The 14,103-nt window shown below is 44.7% G+C and overlaps 1 protein-coding gene across 1 annotated transcript; it reads left to right on the top strand.

The window, feature by feature from the left end:
• The first annotated feature begins 396 nt into the window (after positions 1-396).
• Positions 397-12,916, top strand: LOC124208179 (protein app1-like). The gene is made up of 5 exons (XM_046605924.1): positions 397-1,135; positions 1,259-1,362; positions 7,509-8,969; positions 9,812-10,282; positions 10,352-12,916. Exons 2-5 carry the CDS (start codon positions 1,318-1,320, stop codon positions 10,922-10,924), a joined length of 2,550 nt encoding a protein of 849 aa, XP_046461880.1. The 5' UTR covers positions 397-1,135; positions 1,259-1,317; the 3' UTR covers positions 10,925-12,916.
• Positions 12,917-14,103: the final 1,187 nt, after the last annotated feature.

Genomic DNA, 14,103 nt, shown 5'->3' on the forward strand with positions numbered 1-14,103 from the left:
TTGTACTTGGCGAGAGGGCCCATTAGATATACAGCGTCAAAGTATTTGATTATTAAGAACGCTGCCAGCGTTTAACAGTACACGAAACTGAAGAAGAAGAAGAAGAGAAAAAGAAGAAAAAGGAACAAGAGAAAATAGTTATCCTTCCTCCTTTCGAGCGAACCTTCTGGGTCATGTGGGTTTGTACATACACACACACACACGACGGTTGTATAAGCCTAGAAGGAATTCCCTCTCTTTGGCTGGTACATTCTTCTTCTTATTTCTTTTCTCTTTTGGTTTTTCTCTTCGCATAGATGCGGTGGTCGCTCGTATATCCTTCGACGCCGACCCACCCCCACCCCGTAAGGGATATTCACGCAGCAGAGACGGCCGGCGTCTTCTATTATGTACAGTATATTTCACTATCAAGAAACTGTTGTTGTTGCGCGTATAGCTGTACACTAGCACACACACACACACACAGCAAAACCACGAAGAAGAGAAAGAAGAAGAAGAAGAGGAAACCCAAAGGCAGTCCCGGGGAGGTAGGTGGGTGGAACTTCTTCTTCTTCCTTGCTTCTGCTGGGGGTCTGGGGCTCTCAAGCTATAAGCTATATATGTCTCCCCTCTCTCGCTCTAACGAATAGAATAGTATAGCAAAGCCAACTGTTTGTTATAAAGCAGCCGGGTGAGCACCAACGGCACGTCATTCGCTTCAAAACCATCAGCCGAACTGGAAACGTCTTTCTCTCTTGCTCTGCTCATTTTTATTCGTCCTCTCCTCACAGTCGTACGAACATTTTTTTTTGAAAAATAAAGTTGAAGTAGCAGTTTTGAGTTGAGAAACAAACCTGAAATCTTGTTGCTCGTGAGCACAAACAGCCCCAAAGAAAAAAAACAAGTCGAAGTACAAAACTTGAAATTACCGTTCAAGTATTGCATTTTCTGATTCCCCCAAAACATCTTCCGCCTTGTGTGATTTGTTTTCTTCTACCCCACGGTTCATCCGCCGACTTGGTTAGTCGTTGATGGTGAAGGATTTTCTGTCGTGTTTTTGTCTCTCGCGTCGATTGATTTGACACAACGATTAAGTGATTCGGATTATTCCACCTGTGCTCGCTCACCGTCGTTGCCTTTACCGCCATCCATCAAGGTTCGTTTTTTCATTTGCAATTTTCCTCCACCAACCCAAATCAAGACTTCCCCACCCCCAAAACGTGTGACACAATAATTTAAATTTTGTTAATCCCCCTACGATCCTGGACGGGATCTACAGGTGCGTGGTGATACCTAAACGCGCCTACCTTACAACCGAGCCGAGAGAGAAAACAGAAAATGTTCGTGTGGAGGTTACTGCTGGTCACCGCCTTCATCGGCGCGGTGAGTTTTTTTTACCCCAAATTCTTTTCAATTTCAAATTATCTGTCTGTTTTCCCTCAAATTTTTGGTTGGGGTTTATCCCTCAATCATATCGTAAAAATGATTGACAGTGTACAATCGTCAGGAAATTATTTTTCCCCCCGTCTAAAAGTATAACGGTGACATTTTTGTGATGCGCCAAACTTTGGTGGTTTTGATCCGGTTGCCAATTCACGTCGTATTACGTACAGACCCCTTGACTGCCGTGTGTCATTTCGAGGCTCGAGGGAGGAGATGGGAACAACTGTGTAAAAAAAAAAAAACCGGTCGCAGTGGCTGGAACTTGGCCTAGATACCGGTTCCTCGCTATATAATATCCCCCGCCGTCTTCTTCTCACGTACACACACATATACCCAGCGACTTCCTCCTTCTTCTTAAGACTCTGTCGTTACGTATTTTTTTTTACTAAGTAACGACCACACAGACAACTTTTAAAAGGGACGTTTATTCTTCTTTTTCTTCTTTCAAATTGAAAATGTTTTTAAAAATGTTGGACACAAAAAAAATTTTTTTACCAAAAGGGGGGATGAGCTTTTTCACGGATCAGGAAGTCCATTTTGTTCGGCCAGGTATAAAAAGTAGCTAAAAAAAAATTTCCACTTAAATAGTCACGTGTTATTTGGTAAAAGCTCTTTTGCTTTCTTGGCTGGTTCAAGTTACGTCTCATTGGATTTATAACCCCTGAAGCAATAGGTTAGAAGAACCTTTCAAATAGGTGTGTGTAAGAGATATCTAGGGTTTTCTCACAAGATCTTTGTCGGTAGAAAATTAAAGTTTTTCAACTCCCCCCATCGTATCTTCTTCTACCCAGTTAACCCGGAAGGTGTAAAAATAAGAAGGGGAGAACCCCCCCCTCTTTTTTGTCTGGGCTATCGAAATAGTTACGGGGGGTGGGGGGAGATGAGGAACTGACCAGTTGCGCAAGATCAAGGCCAAGGACGGGATGACCTCTCCACCTGCGCCCGGAGCACCTGTTCCCGCTTCTTTTGATTTGAATCGGCCGACCATTCACAAAGAGTCTGCTCCTGACGGTCCCTCAGCAGGAGCGGGCGGGATTATTTTAGACCCCGAGTTCCCTATCGTGTGTGTGTGTACGTATAGTTATTACACACACATTTAGGATATATGAGGGGCATAGTATACGGGAGCGCACGCGCTGTCTTATATAATATAAAGCCTTGCGTGCGGCGAACGAGCCTGCTGGATAGTAACGAACGCAATTAGCTCTTCTTCTCCCGTTTTCTTTTTGATCGGCGCCATCTCCTTTTTTAAAAATGTTTTTTAATTAACTCTCCCGTTGATATCTTTGTTAGTGTCGTTATATATTATCCCTTTTGTTCTTCTACTGGAAAATGCGCGTGAAAAATGTGCAGGGGGGAAAAACGGTCGGCCGTCTCGGAGTCGTTTTCATTCGCATTTTTAAAATAGCCAATGAAATGCAACGAGAAAATGAGGTTCTTATCTTGTTTTTATATGCGCGAGGGAAGCGGTTGTATGTAATCAAGTCGAAACGGACGGAGAGAAGTTTGTTGGCCGGCTGCTAGAGGCGAAACTTGACGGACAACATGTTGTAGCAACAAAAGAAGAGGAATTGTTTTGGGGAGGTTATTTCAAAGAGAAAAGAAACAGGTACACAAGTTTTAAAAAAGGACGTCAAAGTAGGTCAATCGGTCTTGTGTTACTTCATGGTGTGTAATAAAGCAGCTAGAAGAAGAAGCTCAAGAAGAAGTAGGAGGGATTGAGATTTTGTGCTGGAGGGGCTGGCTGGGCTGGCTGCTATATAGGAGGAGGTGACGGCTGAAAGAAGGGCGAAGAACGCGTGTGCGTGTTGTGTTATACCCGAGACATTCCTCCTTTTTTTATTTTTTGGAGGAGAAGGGAATGGAGCACATTGACCGTTATTATGTAGGCGCATACCTGGCGAGGTGAGGTGGCTGCCGGCTTGGCTGCCGGCGTTATTCCTCCTCCTCCTCACTTGGTAAAAATTCTAACGGGACCTGCTGGGCTTCTTTTTCTGGGGATCGTCTCGGCCCCGCCCACTACACTACCACGTCTTCTACCTGTTATGTTGCACCTTGCTCAGAGCTTCTCCCGTTTCCCGTCTAGCCCGTCCCTATTCGCCTCGGGGCTCCTGAACGCAATTGATGGAGCCCCTTGGGCCTTCTTCTTCTTCTTCCTAGTAGGAAGCCATTGACAGTTTTGTGGCTTCACCTGCACACACACACACACATGGGCGATACACACAGAAGAGCCGCACCTTTCTTACCCGGGGTACACACACACACATGTGCAACACGTACATGGAGCGATGGAGCGTCCCGCCTTCGGGATATGGGTCGTCAAGTTCTCACAGAGCAACAGAAAAAACCGCGTTCGCTCGCGTCTCTCATTCTTTTTTCGATTCTTCTTATCCCTTCTGCTATTGCCGCTGCTGGTGGCGGTGGTGTGGAATTATTATTTTTTTCCCAACCCGCAAAAGACCGTTCGTTCGCTTCCGTTCGTTCGTTCATTCATTTTATTTTTTCTTCTTTTTCCTTCGTTTCAATTCAGCTGTTTTTGACGTCCATTAAAGACTTGCACGACAACGCGACGACATGGAAAAAGAAAAGAAAAAAGGGTTGATCGCGTTCACACACCGCGTTATGGGGGCTCCCTCCCTTTTTTCTCCTGATAGTGTTGGAAAGAAGAAGTTTACACGTCGTAACTTCACTAGGCCACTAGTTATTTTCCTATCCTTAATAGTTTCATAGTCTTGCGCGCTCCGACGAATTAGTCGTCGAATCAACACGCGATGCGCTTGATTGAATTCTTTTTGTTTGAATTTTCCCGCGCAACATTTCAATTTTATTTTTTTGTGGGTGCTAGCTGCTTGGGGGTTATTAGATTCATCCGAGCGGGTGACGTCAATTGCGAATAAACGGCCGCGACGCGATCGTGAGCGAAGGTTAACATTTACTCGTAATAGATGATGCGCGAAACGGAGCAGTTAACGTTCTCTTTTCTTTAACTGTCACCTCCTTCTGATTTTAGCATTTCTGCAAAACCTGGCGGTTCGTGAGCTTCGAACAAGAAAAACAAAATTACCTGCGGTTTAAAAAACCGTACGGTACGGCTCAGAAAGAATCCTCATCAGAGCCCAACGACAATGGCGAATAGCCGAGTCAAATTGGCGCTAGTAGACGTACCAAAACATTTTTAAAAAATGGGCTCGCCCTCAATAAATTTCGACTCTGTTTGTCTGAGTGGAAACACACAGAAAAAGGAAAAAAAAAACACGACTAGTAAATGCCTGATCTCCTTCGATATTATTTTCTGTACATGGAAAGAAAGAAAAGATAAAAAGGCTAGGCCCGTGAGCGAAGGTTGGGGGAAGACGTTGTTTTGTTGCGGTGTGGGTGGGCGGACGAGGGAGCGACGGCGGTCGGCGGCCGCGCAATTGCCAAGTCGTCACAACGCAATTATTTTCGTACATTATTAGAGACGCTGTTGTTCGTAGTACTTCTACGGAATTCCTAGCGCAGACCCCGAAAAAAAAAAGAAATCATCTAAACAATTATTCACAAAGAAGACAAAAAGAAACTGTGCACCCTCCTGCGGCGTTGTTTCCGCCAAGGAACGTCTAGTTGAACACATTCATTATTTCAGTACAGCCAGTAAAAGATTTTTTTTCCTACTTGAACCCCAAAAAGCCCTGCAGAACTGCCTTCATATTTCATTTAAAAACTGTTTGATCATGGCGACTGGACTTATGACCCCCGTGTCCGAGTTTAAAAAAAACTCATCTTGTGTCATTCTTCTTTCTCGTTTGTGCACAGTAGTTAGGCAGTTAGGCACCGACATACATTTCACCGTCAAAAATAAAAAAAAGATTAGAAGACGCTTAGTAGCTAGAGGAAAGAAAAACAGCGCTGGTGATTGGCTTTCAGCAGAGGAGAGGAGACTATATAGTAGGCCAAAGAGAGAAGTTAAAAAAGATTCATGTGTATATAATCATAAGTTTTTTTGGTTGTTGTTGCTGGGCCGGTGCATAAATAGAGGCCATTCAAATGAAGCTTGGCGCCTCGGGTGAACCTGTCCGTTATTCTCTAAATCCCCCCCTTCGCCATAGGTAGAGAGAGAGACTCGGCCCGTTTACCTTTATGGACATTCTTTTTTGGTTGTTGTTGTTGTTGTTTGGAGTTCCTCCTTTTTTTTACTTCTGGTTAAAAAAAAAAATGAGCGAACCCGAGTAATAAATATCGAAATAAATGGAAAGAAAAGTCGGCGTGTCCAGAGTCTAAAAGGGCAAGCAAAGACCTCACGCTGGCAAGTGAATATTTTTGTGTTGTGTTGGGGAAAGACTTGAGACGGAGAATGTAATCAGACGAGAAAGGATTTTGTACACACATCAGAAACACCCCGAAAAAAAAAAACTATCCATCCGAGATGGATAGACATAATATAAAAAGAAAAAAAGGAAGTCAAAACTCAGCGTGCAGAAAGAACGGGAGACTAAAAAGAATGTAACCGATGAGAGAAAGAGATATAGGAGGAGAAGAATAGATAACGAACGAGTTCTAGTTCATGTTTTTCCAACCTTCTTCCTTCTAGATGGGGTTTGACCCAGACAGGGTTTTTTTTAAGTAGTTGAAACAACATTTTCTGCAATGCCAAACTTGGACATGTCGGACTTGTGTATAAACTCTTTCCCAAATGGTTTTTGTATTTCATTTCGTGTGATTGTCTGTGCGTAGTTATATATTCCCGTCTTGGGGTTCCTTGTTTTATTTTTTTTTGTCTTTTTTAACGGTGGGGTCGTCCTTTTCCAGTCTCGGCGCGAAATGACTGTGCAAAAGTGCTGCATAACAATGTGATAATGGCCAGCCATATAAGACGAAAATTCCTTTTTATTTATTTTCTGCGAAACAAAAGAATCTCGGGGGTTTGACCGCTGCGCTGTGTGAACCGGAGTCGGTTAGGCGGTCAACTCATTTTCGTACCTCCCATCTTTTATTTGATTCCTAAAAGGATCAAACGTTCGGTCAACAGCAGAGGCTGTATGAACAAGAGACTTTAGCTTGATTTGTATTCACGATGACGGATGAAGAGAGAAAGGTCACACCTCCGAATGTTTTTTAAAAATTTCAAATTTCAATTCAAAAGTGCTCTCTCACCCAATCTTTCATTTTAACACGTCGAACAAGTCAAAAAAGAAAATAAAAGAAGAAAAATGTTTGCTGTGTGTGTTGTTCGCGCTTGTTCTTTTTCAGATACGACCGCCCGTGATTCTTCATTCCTCACGATATTTCCCGATCGGTATTAGACTCGATTAGACTTCCATTTCGCCTAGTCCGAATTGGCCGATTGCACGCGAGCTTTTCAGCCGTTTTTTTTTCTTTTCTTTTCTTTTTGTTTTGTATTTTTATAGTTCGTTGTTGTGTGTTTGATTCATGACTATGGGGGGGACGACGATAGAGGCAATTGAGGACACACCGGAAAGGCTCACACACACAAACACAAAAAGCATTACAAGATGGATGGGTTGAATTTTTATTTTTCTTTCGGGGCGCTCGACACGACTCTGAGCGCCACCAGCTATCCAACAATGCGTGTCTTCTCTTAACTCTCTCCAGGGCAAGACAATGTACTGAAAACCACGTAGTACTACTACTACTACACCAACAGTATCCCTGGTTCTTCTTTTTTTCTTTTTCTAGATGTACATAATAACGTGATAGGTATCGGTGCGTAAAGGCGCTGTCTTTTCTATCTCCCGACACACACACACGTTTCATTGTTCTTTTTTCGTTCGTTCGTTCGTTCGTTTCGGAACGCGATTTTTGTTTCTTTTGTTTTTCTTTTTGGGGTTCGGGTTGCTCGTCACGTCTCTCCCTTTGGGCTGATGGCAACTCGGAATGTGATTGACCCAATGGCCTCGATACGATGGCGGCTACTGCGCGCCATCATCAGTGTGTGTGTGTGTGTGTAACTGTGCATGGCTCCCGGTGGATTGGAAAGAACGCGCAGCCAATGGCCGCAATCAGACCGACTTCCTTGTTTCTTGCTCTCGAAATCTAAATTTTTCTTTTTCTTTTGTTTTTTCTTTTGAAATTGATTCGGACGACAGGTGGTCCTGGCGGCCGAGGAAGTGAAGAAACCCGAAGTCAAGCCCGTCGACGCCAAGCCCGTCGTCCCATTGCTGGACAAAACAGCCGAAAAGCCCATCACCACCACGACCACCGCAGAAATCGCCAAATCGCCGGCAGATAAAACCGTGGCACAACCGACGGCGGAAAGAGATCCCGTTGCCGCTGCTAGCCCTTCCGTCGCCGGAACACCGGCGGCAGCGACTCCAGCGGTTGCGGCCCCAGCGGCGGTTGTTCCGAGCAAAGCCCCCGCCAAAGTAGCCGAGAAACGTGTGGCCGTCATCGAGGCCGTTGAAGGTGAAGAAGAGGAGGAAGAAGAGGAAGAAGAAGATGAAGAGCCGCACGCATCCGCACTCCACGCCGAACACCGTGAAGATGTCGACGAAGAGGAGGAAGAAGAAGATCAACTCGCCCTGGAATCGACCAACGTCCAGGAAAAGGACGGAGCCGGACATGGACACGGACATGGTCACGGTCACGGACATGGACACCATCACGAACAAGGTCCCAGTTACTCCGCCCAGCCATCGCAGCATTATCACGGCAAGCAAAACGGACCCATTCCGGTCCCTCTGCCCGTCCCCGTTCATCCGGCATCCGTCGTTCTGCCCACTCTGCCCAAGCAGCAGTACAATCCTCCGGCGCAGTACAAATCTCCTCCGCCCAGCCCTTACATTCCGGCCGCATCCGCACCGGCTCCTGCCTACCAATCGGCTCCTCCTCCACCACCACCACCTGCGCCTCAGCCCATTTACACGCCCCAACGCCCTGTCTACTCTCAGCCACCTCCGCCACCACCCAGGCCTCAATATCAGCCTCAACCGGCCTACCAACCACCTCCACCACCTCCAGTCCAGCAGGCCGCCTACGCTTCCGCTCCGCAACCCAACTACCAGCCACCCCCTCCACCTCCTCCCCAGGCTTCTTACCAGCAGCCTCCTCCCCCACCCCCTGCCCAGCCAACTTACCAGCAACCGGCCTACCAACCACCCCCACCACCTCCGTCTTACCAGCCGCCCGCCCAGGCCTACCAGCCTCCTCCACCACCGCCACCGGCCGAGAGGAACTCGAACGGACCCACTCACGCTCCATCTCTGCCCGAGCCGGCCCATCAAGTCCAACAACAACAACAGTACCGACCCGAAGCTACGGTCGCTCTTCCAGCCCAGGCCGCTCCGTCTGAACCTTGGCCGGCTCCAGTCCAGGACATGCCCAGGATCGTCTCCCTGGACGTCAAGTGCGAGAAGAATCTGATGAAGGTCTTCATTGAATTCGACAAGCCCTTCAACGGCGTCATCTTCTCCAAGGGTCACTACGCCAACGCCAACTGCGTCCACCTGCCGGCCGGTCTCGGCCGCACCTCGGCCAACTTCGACGTCTCGATCAACACTTGCGGAACCACCGGCAACACTGAGAACGGCCTTTACGGCTACGGCTCTCAGGTACGTCACCGACATTCGTTTTTTTCTTGACTCATTTTCCAACCGTGTGAAATTTTTGTTTTGGGAACGGCCGGCCATTTGTCAAACAATTCAACCATTCGGGACCTGAGAGAGAGAGAACACCGTAGTCTATGGAATTTTTCTGGCCTATTGTATAGTTTGGGTGCACTTTCCGGCGGCCGTAATAGTGTACAGTAATAATAACGTAACGACATGTGTGTGACGTGAAGTAATGGACGAACACATGCTGCGTTACGCGCTACAGCAGATAACCGTTCATCAGCGTATGCACGATGGTTAGGTTCGCGTGCCGATTTTCCCGGTATCCTACCACCGGCTGGCCTTACCCCCCGAAAAAAAAAGTCGTACGACGTCTCGGTCTCCTTAACGGTGTCTTTATTATGCACGACAAAGCGTATAGAGCTATATAGTCTTGTTTCCATGTATCTCTTTGGCCATGAGAAATTAGTCTGGCCTCTTCTTCTTCTTTTTAAAACAAACGTTATATTTTTTAGACGTCCGCAAATGGCCAACAATGCGTGTCCGGTTAAGTGTGTGTGTGTGTTTTCTGGTAAGAAACAAAAGAAAGGAGAAAATGAAACAAGCAAATTTGAAGCGGAAGAAAACGGGAATAACGTTCGCCTTATTAGACGTCGTTATTAAACCGTCCAGTACGTTTTCGACCGATTGACGACCCAAAGCGATAGCCTTCAATTATTATCCGCTACGTAGTGCTTGGTATAAACCGGAGGCTAAATTGTGCACTTGATTTATTTTGGAAGTGAATAACGGTTACCCATAATGAGATGCTCAATTTCTGGTTTGGAATTTTCACATTACAGGCCGGCTCTGGCACATTCTTCGAGAATACCATCATCGTCCAGTTCGACCCACAAGTCCAGGAAGTCTGGGATCAGGCCCGCAAGTTGCGCTGCACTTGGCACGACCAGTACGAAAAGTCCGTCACTTTCCGCCCGTTCCCCGTCGACATGCTGGACGTGGTCCGAGCCGATTTCGCCGGTGACAACGTCGGCTGCTGGATGCAGATCCAGGTCGGAAAGGGACCCTGGGCTTCCGAAGTGTCTGGACTGGTCAAGATTGGTCAGACGATGACGATGGTGCTGGCCATCAAGGACGACGACGGCAAATTCGACATGCTCGTCCGCAACTGCATGGCCCATGACGGCAAACGGGCGCCCATCCAACTGGTTGACCAGCGAGGCTGCGTCACCCGACCCAAGCTCATGTCTCGATTCACCAAAATCAAGAACTTTGGCTCTTCCGCTTCCGTCCTCTCTTACGCTCACTTCCAGGTAATTATTTTAAAAAATTTGATTTGAAAATTAATTTAAAAAAATTCTTTATCCGTTCTTGCATCAAAGGCCTTCAAATTCCCCGACTCGATGGAAGTTCACTTCCAGTGTACCATTCAAATCTGTCGCAACCAATGCCCCGATCAGTGCGCAGGATCCGATTACGCGGCGGCAGCTTCGTCTCTGTCGGGCGCCGAGCCCAGGAATCCGTACAACCGGATCGGAGCGGTGGCCAGCCGGCCGCGCTCCGAAGCCGAACAGGACGGTATCCAGCGATCGCCGAGAAGTCAGCGTGATGTTGGCGCTTCCGAGACGCAATCGGCCGCCGCCGCCGAGCAGCAGGACGTCGGCATCAACCGCATCATCCAGGTGGTGTCGACTGGCGACTTGACGTTCGCCCTGGAACAGCAGAGCGACAACACGACGACCATCGTCTTCCCGTCGCGCTCCGAGACGGAAGGTCTCATTTGCATGACGTCGCCCGGCTTCGCCGCCACCCTCGTCGTCCTCCTCCTCATCCTGATCATTTCCTGTCTGCTCTCCGCTTTCCTTTGCATCCGGCACCGGGCCTTCGGCGTCGACCGATCCTTAGTCTCCGCCTTCGCCAATCCAGCTTTCGCCCACAAAAAGGGCCACTTTTAATTCAAATAACCAAAATGTCAAAACCACCAACCACCATCACACATTTTTAAGACTTGGGACTCTTCGAAATCCATCACTGGATCGCTGATGGCGCACCCTATAATCGAGTGTATACAGCGCTAAACACTAAAGAAGACGCTTTTCACCACTCCACACATCACACGCAGACACTACACACACACAGAGACAACACACACACAACACACGCAGACGTTGGACGACTCTTACAACACGAAATCACGCACAGACTTTGAATTCACATTTACGGGGGACATCTAATTTTAAATATGATTTTGTTTTGACGGACTTTTTTGGACGAGACGCATCACATCACGGGTGACATTTTCTCTGAGCCTAGTATTTAAAAAACACCAACGAGAACTTCACTTTTTTTTTTTATTTAAGTTTTTTTTTAAACATTTTCAAATAAAATGGAAACGACGAACACTTGTATTATTATTACTACGTGACTTTTGACTAAAAATCACTTGACTATTTTCACACTGACTTTTTCTTGCAGAAGAAATGACCAAAATCGAAACTTCAAAAAAAAAATTAACAGAAAATTCGAAAAAAAAAATGACAAAGGGACGACTACATGGGACCGCAATGATTTTATGCTCGATTGTCATATATATAGATATATATATATATATTTTAGCTATTTTTACAGACGCACACACTGACGCACACACTGACACTGACAACTTGGGAAAATCAGACGAGGCATCAACGCTTGATTGAATGTTTACATTTTCCCTAAAAAAATTATCGACGGACAAATGCACTTAATAACCAGTTTTGACGATATCATCCTTTTTTTGTTAGGTTTCGATATCAAATAGCGCGATCACGTCAACTTGTCAAATTTGATTGGCGGCATTTCTATCGATCTAATTTTTTTTTTTCAGTTATTATTTAATTTTTAGTGTCTGTTTGTTGAGGGTTTTTATCTAATCTTCTGAATACTACGACATCACATATACTATGTGGAGACAAATACTTACAATAATGACGGATCACCATTTTGTAACTCCTGATCTTGGGAATCTTCAAACTTTTTTTTAAACTATTATTATTATTAAGTTTCACTTATTTAAAAAAATAACCTTATTATTTTTTTTCGATCGGGAATTTGTTTTTCTCTTGCAAAATATTTGTGTGTGTGTGAGTGTGTTGTAGACCAACAGCGAAACATAACCGACGCGTGTGCACTTTGATTTTGCTCATTTTTCTCCCTCTCTCCTTTGGCCCACAACTTTTGAATTTCCTTTTTTTTTTCTTTTTTTTTTTTACTTTTGGGGAAAACAAAATTTCGATATCACGACGTACTTGTAATTTATATAATCTTCATTGATTTCCTTTTTAAAAATCACGAAAAACAATGACGACGATGACGCGTGTGACTGCAAAACTTTTATTCCTTATTTCCAATGAATTCATTTTTTGATTTTAATTTCAATGCATTTTTTTTTTCAAATTGACAACTAAATGACCATTGGACGGACGGACAGAGAAACAAAAATACATAAATAAATTAAAAAAATTCATTCGTGCCGGACACGAAAGAAAGAGCTCAGTATAACGCAAATGACGAAGGTGATGAGACGAAATGCATAGAATGAAAGAAAAACTTTTTGTTTTTCGGTGAAGTGTACATTTCGGATGCGCGCGTATAAGAATTGGTGTTCGTGTATTATTTCGGCAATTCAATCATTGAAATTACAACAAGAAAACAAAACAAAAAAATCCCTATTCAGTTTCATTTCCATTTTCGAGTTGACACTTTCTTCCATTTCCTGCTTCCGGTCAGTTTATTCAATTCCCCCCCCCCCCCACACACATTACTAATATTCCTCCTATATGCCCTACACATATGGAACCCCCCTCTCCCAATCATTTTTATTTCCCGTCAAAAAAAGAAAAGAAATCCATTCCGTGTATTGTTCATAATTGAATAAATGTGCGGGGGCGTTGTTGGACCTCCACCTTAATTTTGACGGTTTCACAAAACGCTTTCATCGATAGGAAGTTACTTTAAAGACATTACTGTGCCTCTCATCACATGTTTTATTTTGATCGATTCGCCGACCGGAAAGTTCACACAAAAGTGATGGTTGTAAACACTTCAACAACGTGCAACATCATAGGCCTTGTGTAGACACGATGAACCGTGTAATAAATCTATCAAATCGTTGTTGTCTTTTTCACGAAAGATAAAAGAGGTCAATAATCACGGCAGGGTCGCGTCATAAACTATAATGGTCGTCCACGACATGTTTTCTTTGTTCAGTTTTCATCGAAGTCTAGGAAAACGGAAGGAGAATGTGAAGAGAAAAGAAAAGGGAGGCATCACGTTCAACGTGAGCCGTTAAAAAATGGGAAAAAGGGGGTCTCGAACTGCTGAACGAGTTTCGTATTTCAGCTAATTAGAAACAAGAAACGAAAGAAAACTCACGTTCCTACTCAAAAGAGCATCAACCATCAACAGCAATAGTCGCTCGAATTTCGTCCAAAGGCGGGTCTGAAAAGGAGAAGGCATGTTATCGTATTGCAGTTGCACGCCATGCGTGTGTTACATATTGACTTGTCAAACGGGCAAACGATTCAGAATAGTCGGTGGTGTCAGCGAGTCAAGTCGCAGCAAGTGCGGAATAATTTTCTATACTTGCTGCAATTTGAGTTTGTTGCCACATCACCGTAAAATTCACTCTACAATAATTAATTAAATTGCGCATTAAAAGAAAATAATCAACATAACCAAGAAAACGTTCCGTGTACGAATCAGAAATTCGTGTTTTAATAACTAGTCCAATTTTTTGAAACATAAAAATAAATTAAAAAAGACATTTGTAATAAGGTGATATATTTTTTCTTGTCTTGGCCTTTCCTATCTTTGGCGAGATTGTAGTATACATTTAGGAACGCAAGGTTTTCAATGCTCTTCCCTAATGAACAGTAACCCTGCCTTCAATTCCACGTTCCGTATTTATTCAATAACTCTACAATAACTGAATTCAGCTAATCTTTATTGCACTGCCCGATTTTGACTTGACTACCTATCATTTGTCAAAATAAAGGTCATGATTGCTATTCGTTGGTAATGTTCTTGTATCAGTTGGCGCTGGACAGGATCTAAAAAAAAATTTAACGATTGCAAGGTTCCATAGTTCCATGAG

The sequence above is a fragment of the Daphnia pulex genome, chromosome 11 (assembly GCF_021134715.1).
Source record: "Daphnia pulex isolate KAP4 chromosome 11, ASM2113471v1".
Classification (NCBI taxonomy): Eukaryota; Metazoa; Arthropoda; class Branchiopoda; order Diplostraca; family Daphniidae; genus Daphnia; species Daphnia pulex.

What these genes read in the sequence shown, in the direction of transcription:
- LOC124208179 (XM_046605924.1), top strand. Translation starts at nt 1,318, where the DNA reads ATGTTCGTGTGGAGGTTACTGCTGGTCACCGCCTTCATCGGCGCG. An exon ending in TTTACGGCTACGGCTCTCAG is followed by an intron (nt 8,970 to 9,811) that starts GTACGTCACCGA and finishes TTCACATTACAG; the next exon opens with GCCGGCTCTGGCACATTCTT. An exon ending in TCTCTTACGCTCACTTCCAG is followed by an intron (nt 10,283 to 10,351) that starts GTAATTATTTTA and finishes CTTGCATCAAAG; the next exon opens with GCCTTCAAATTCCCCGACTC.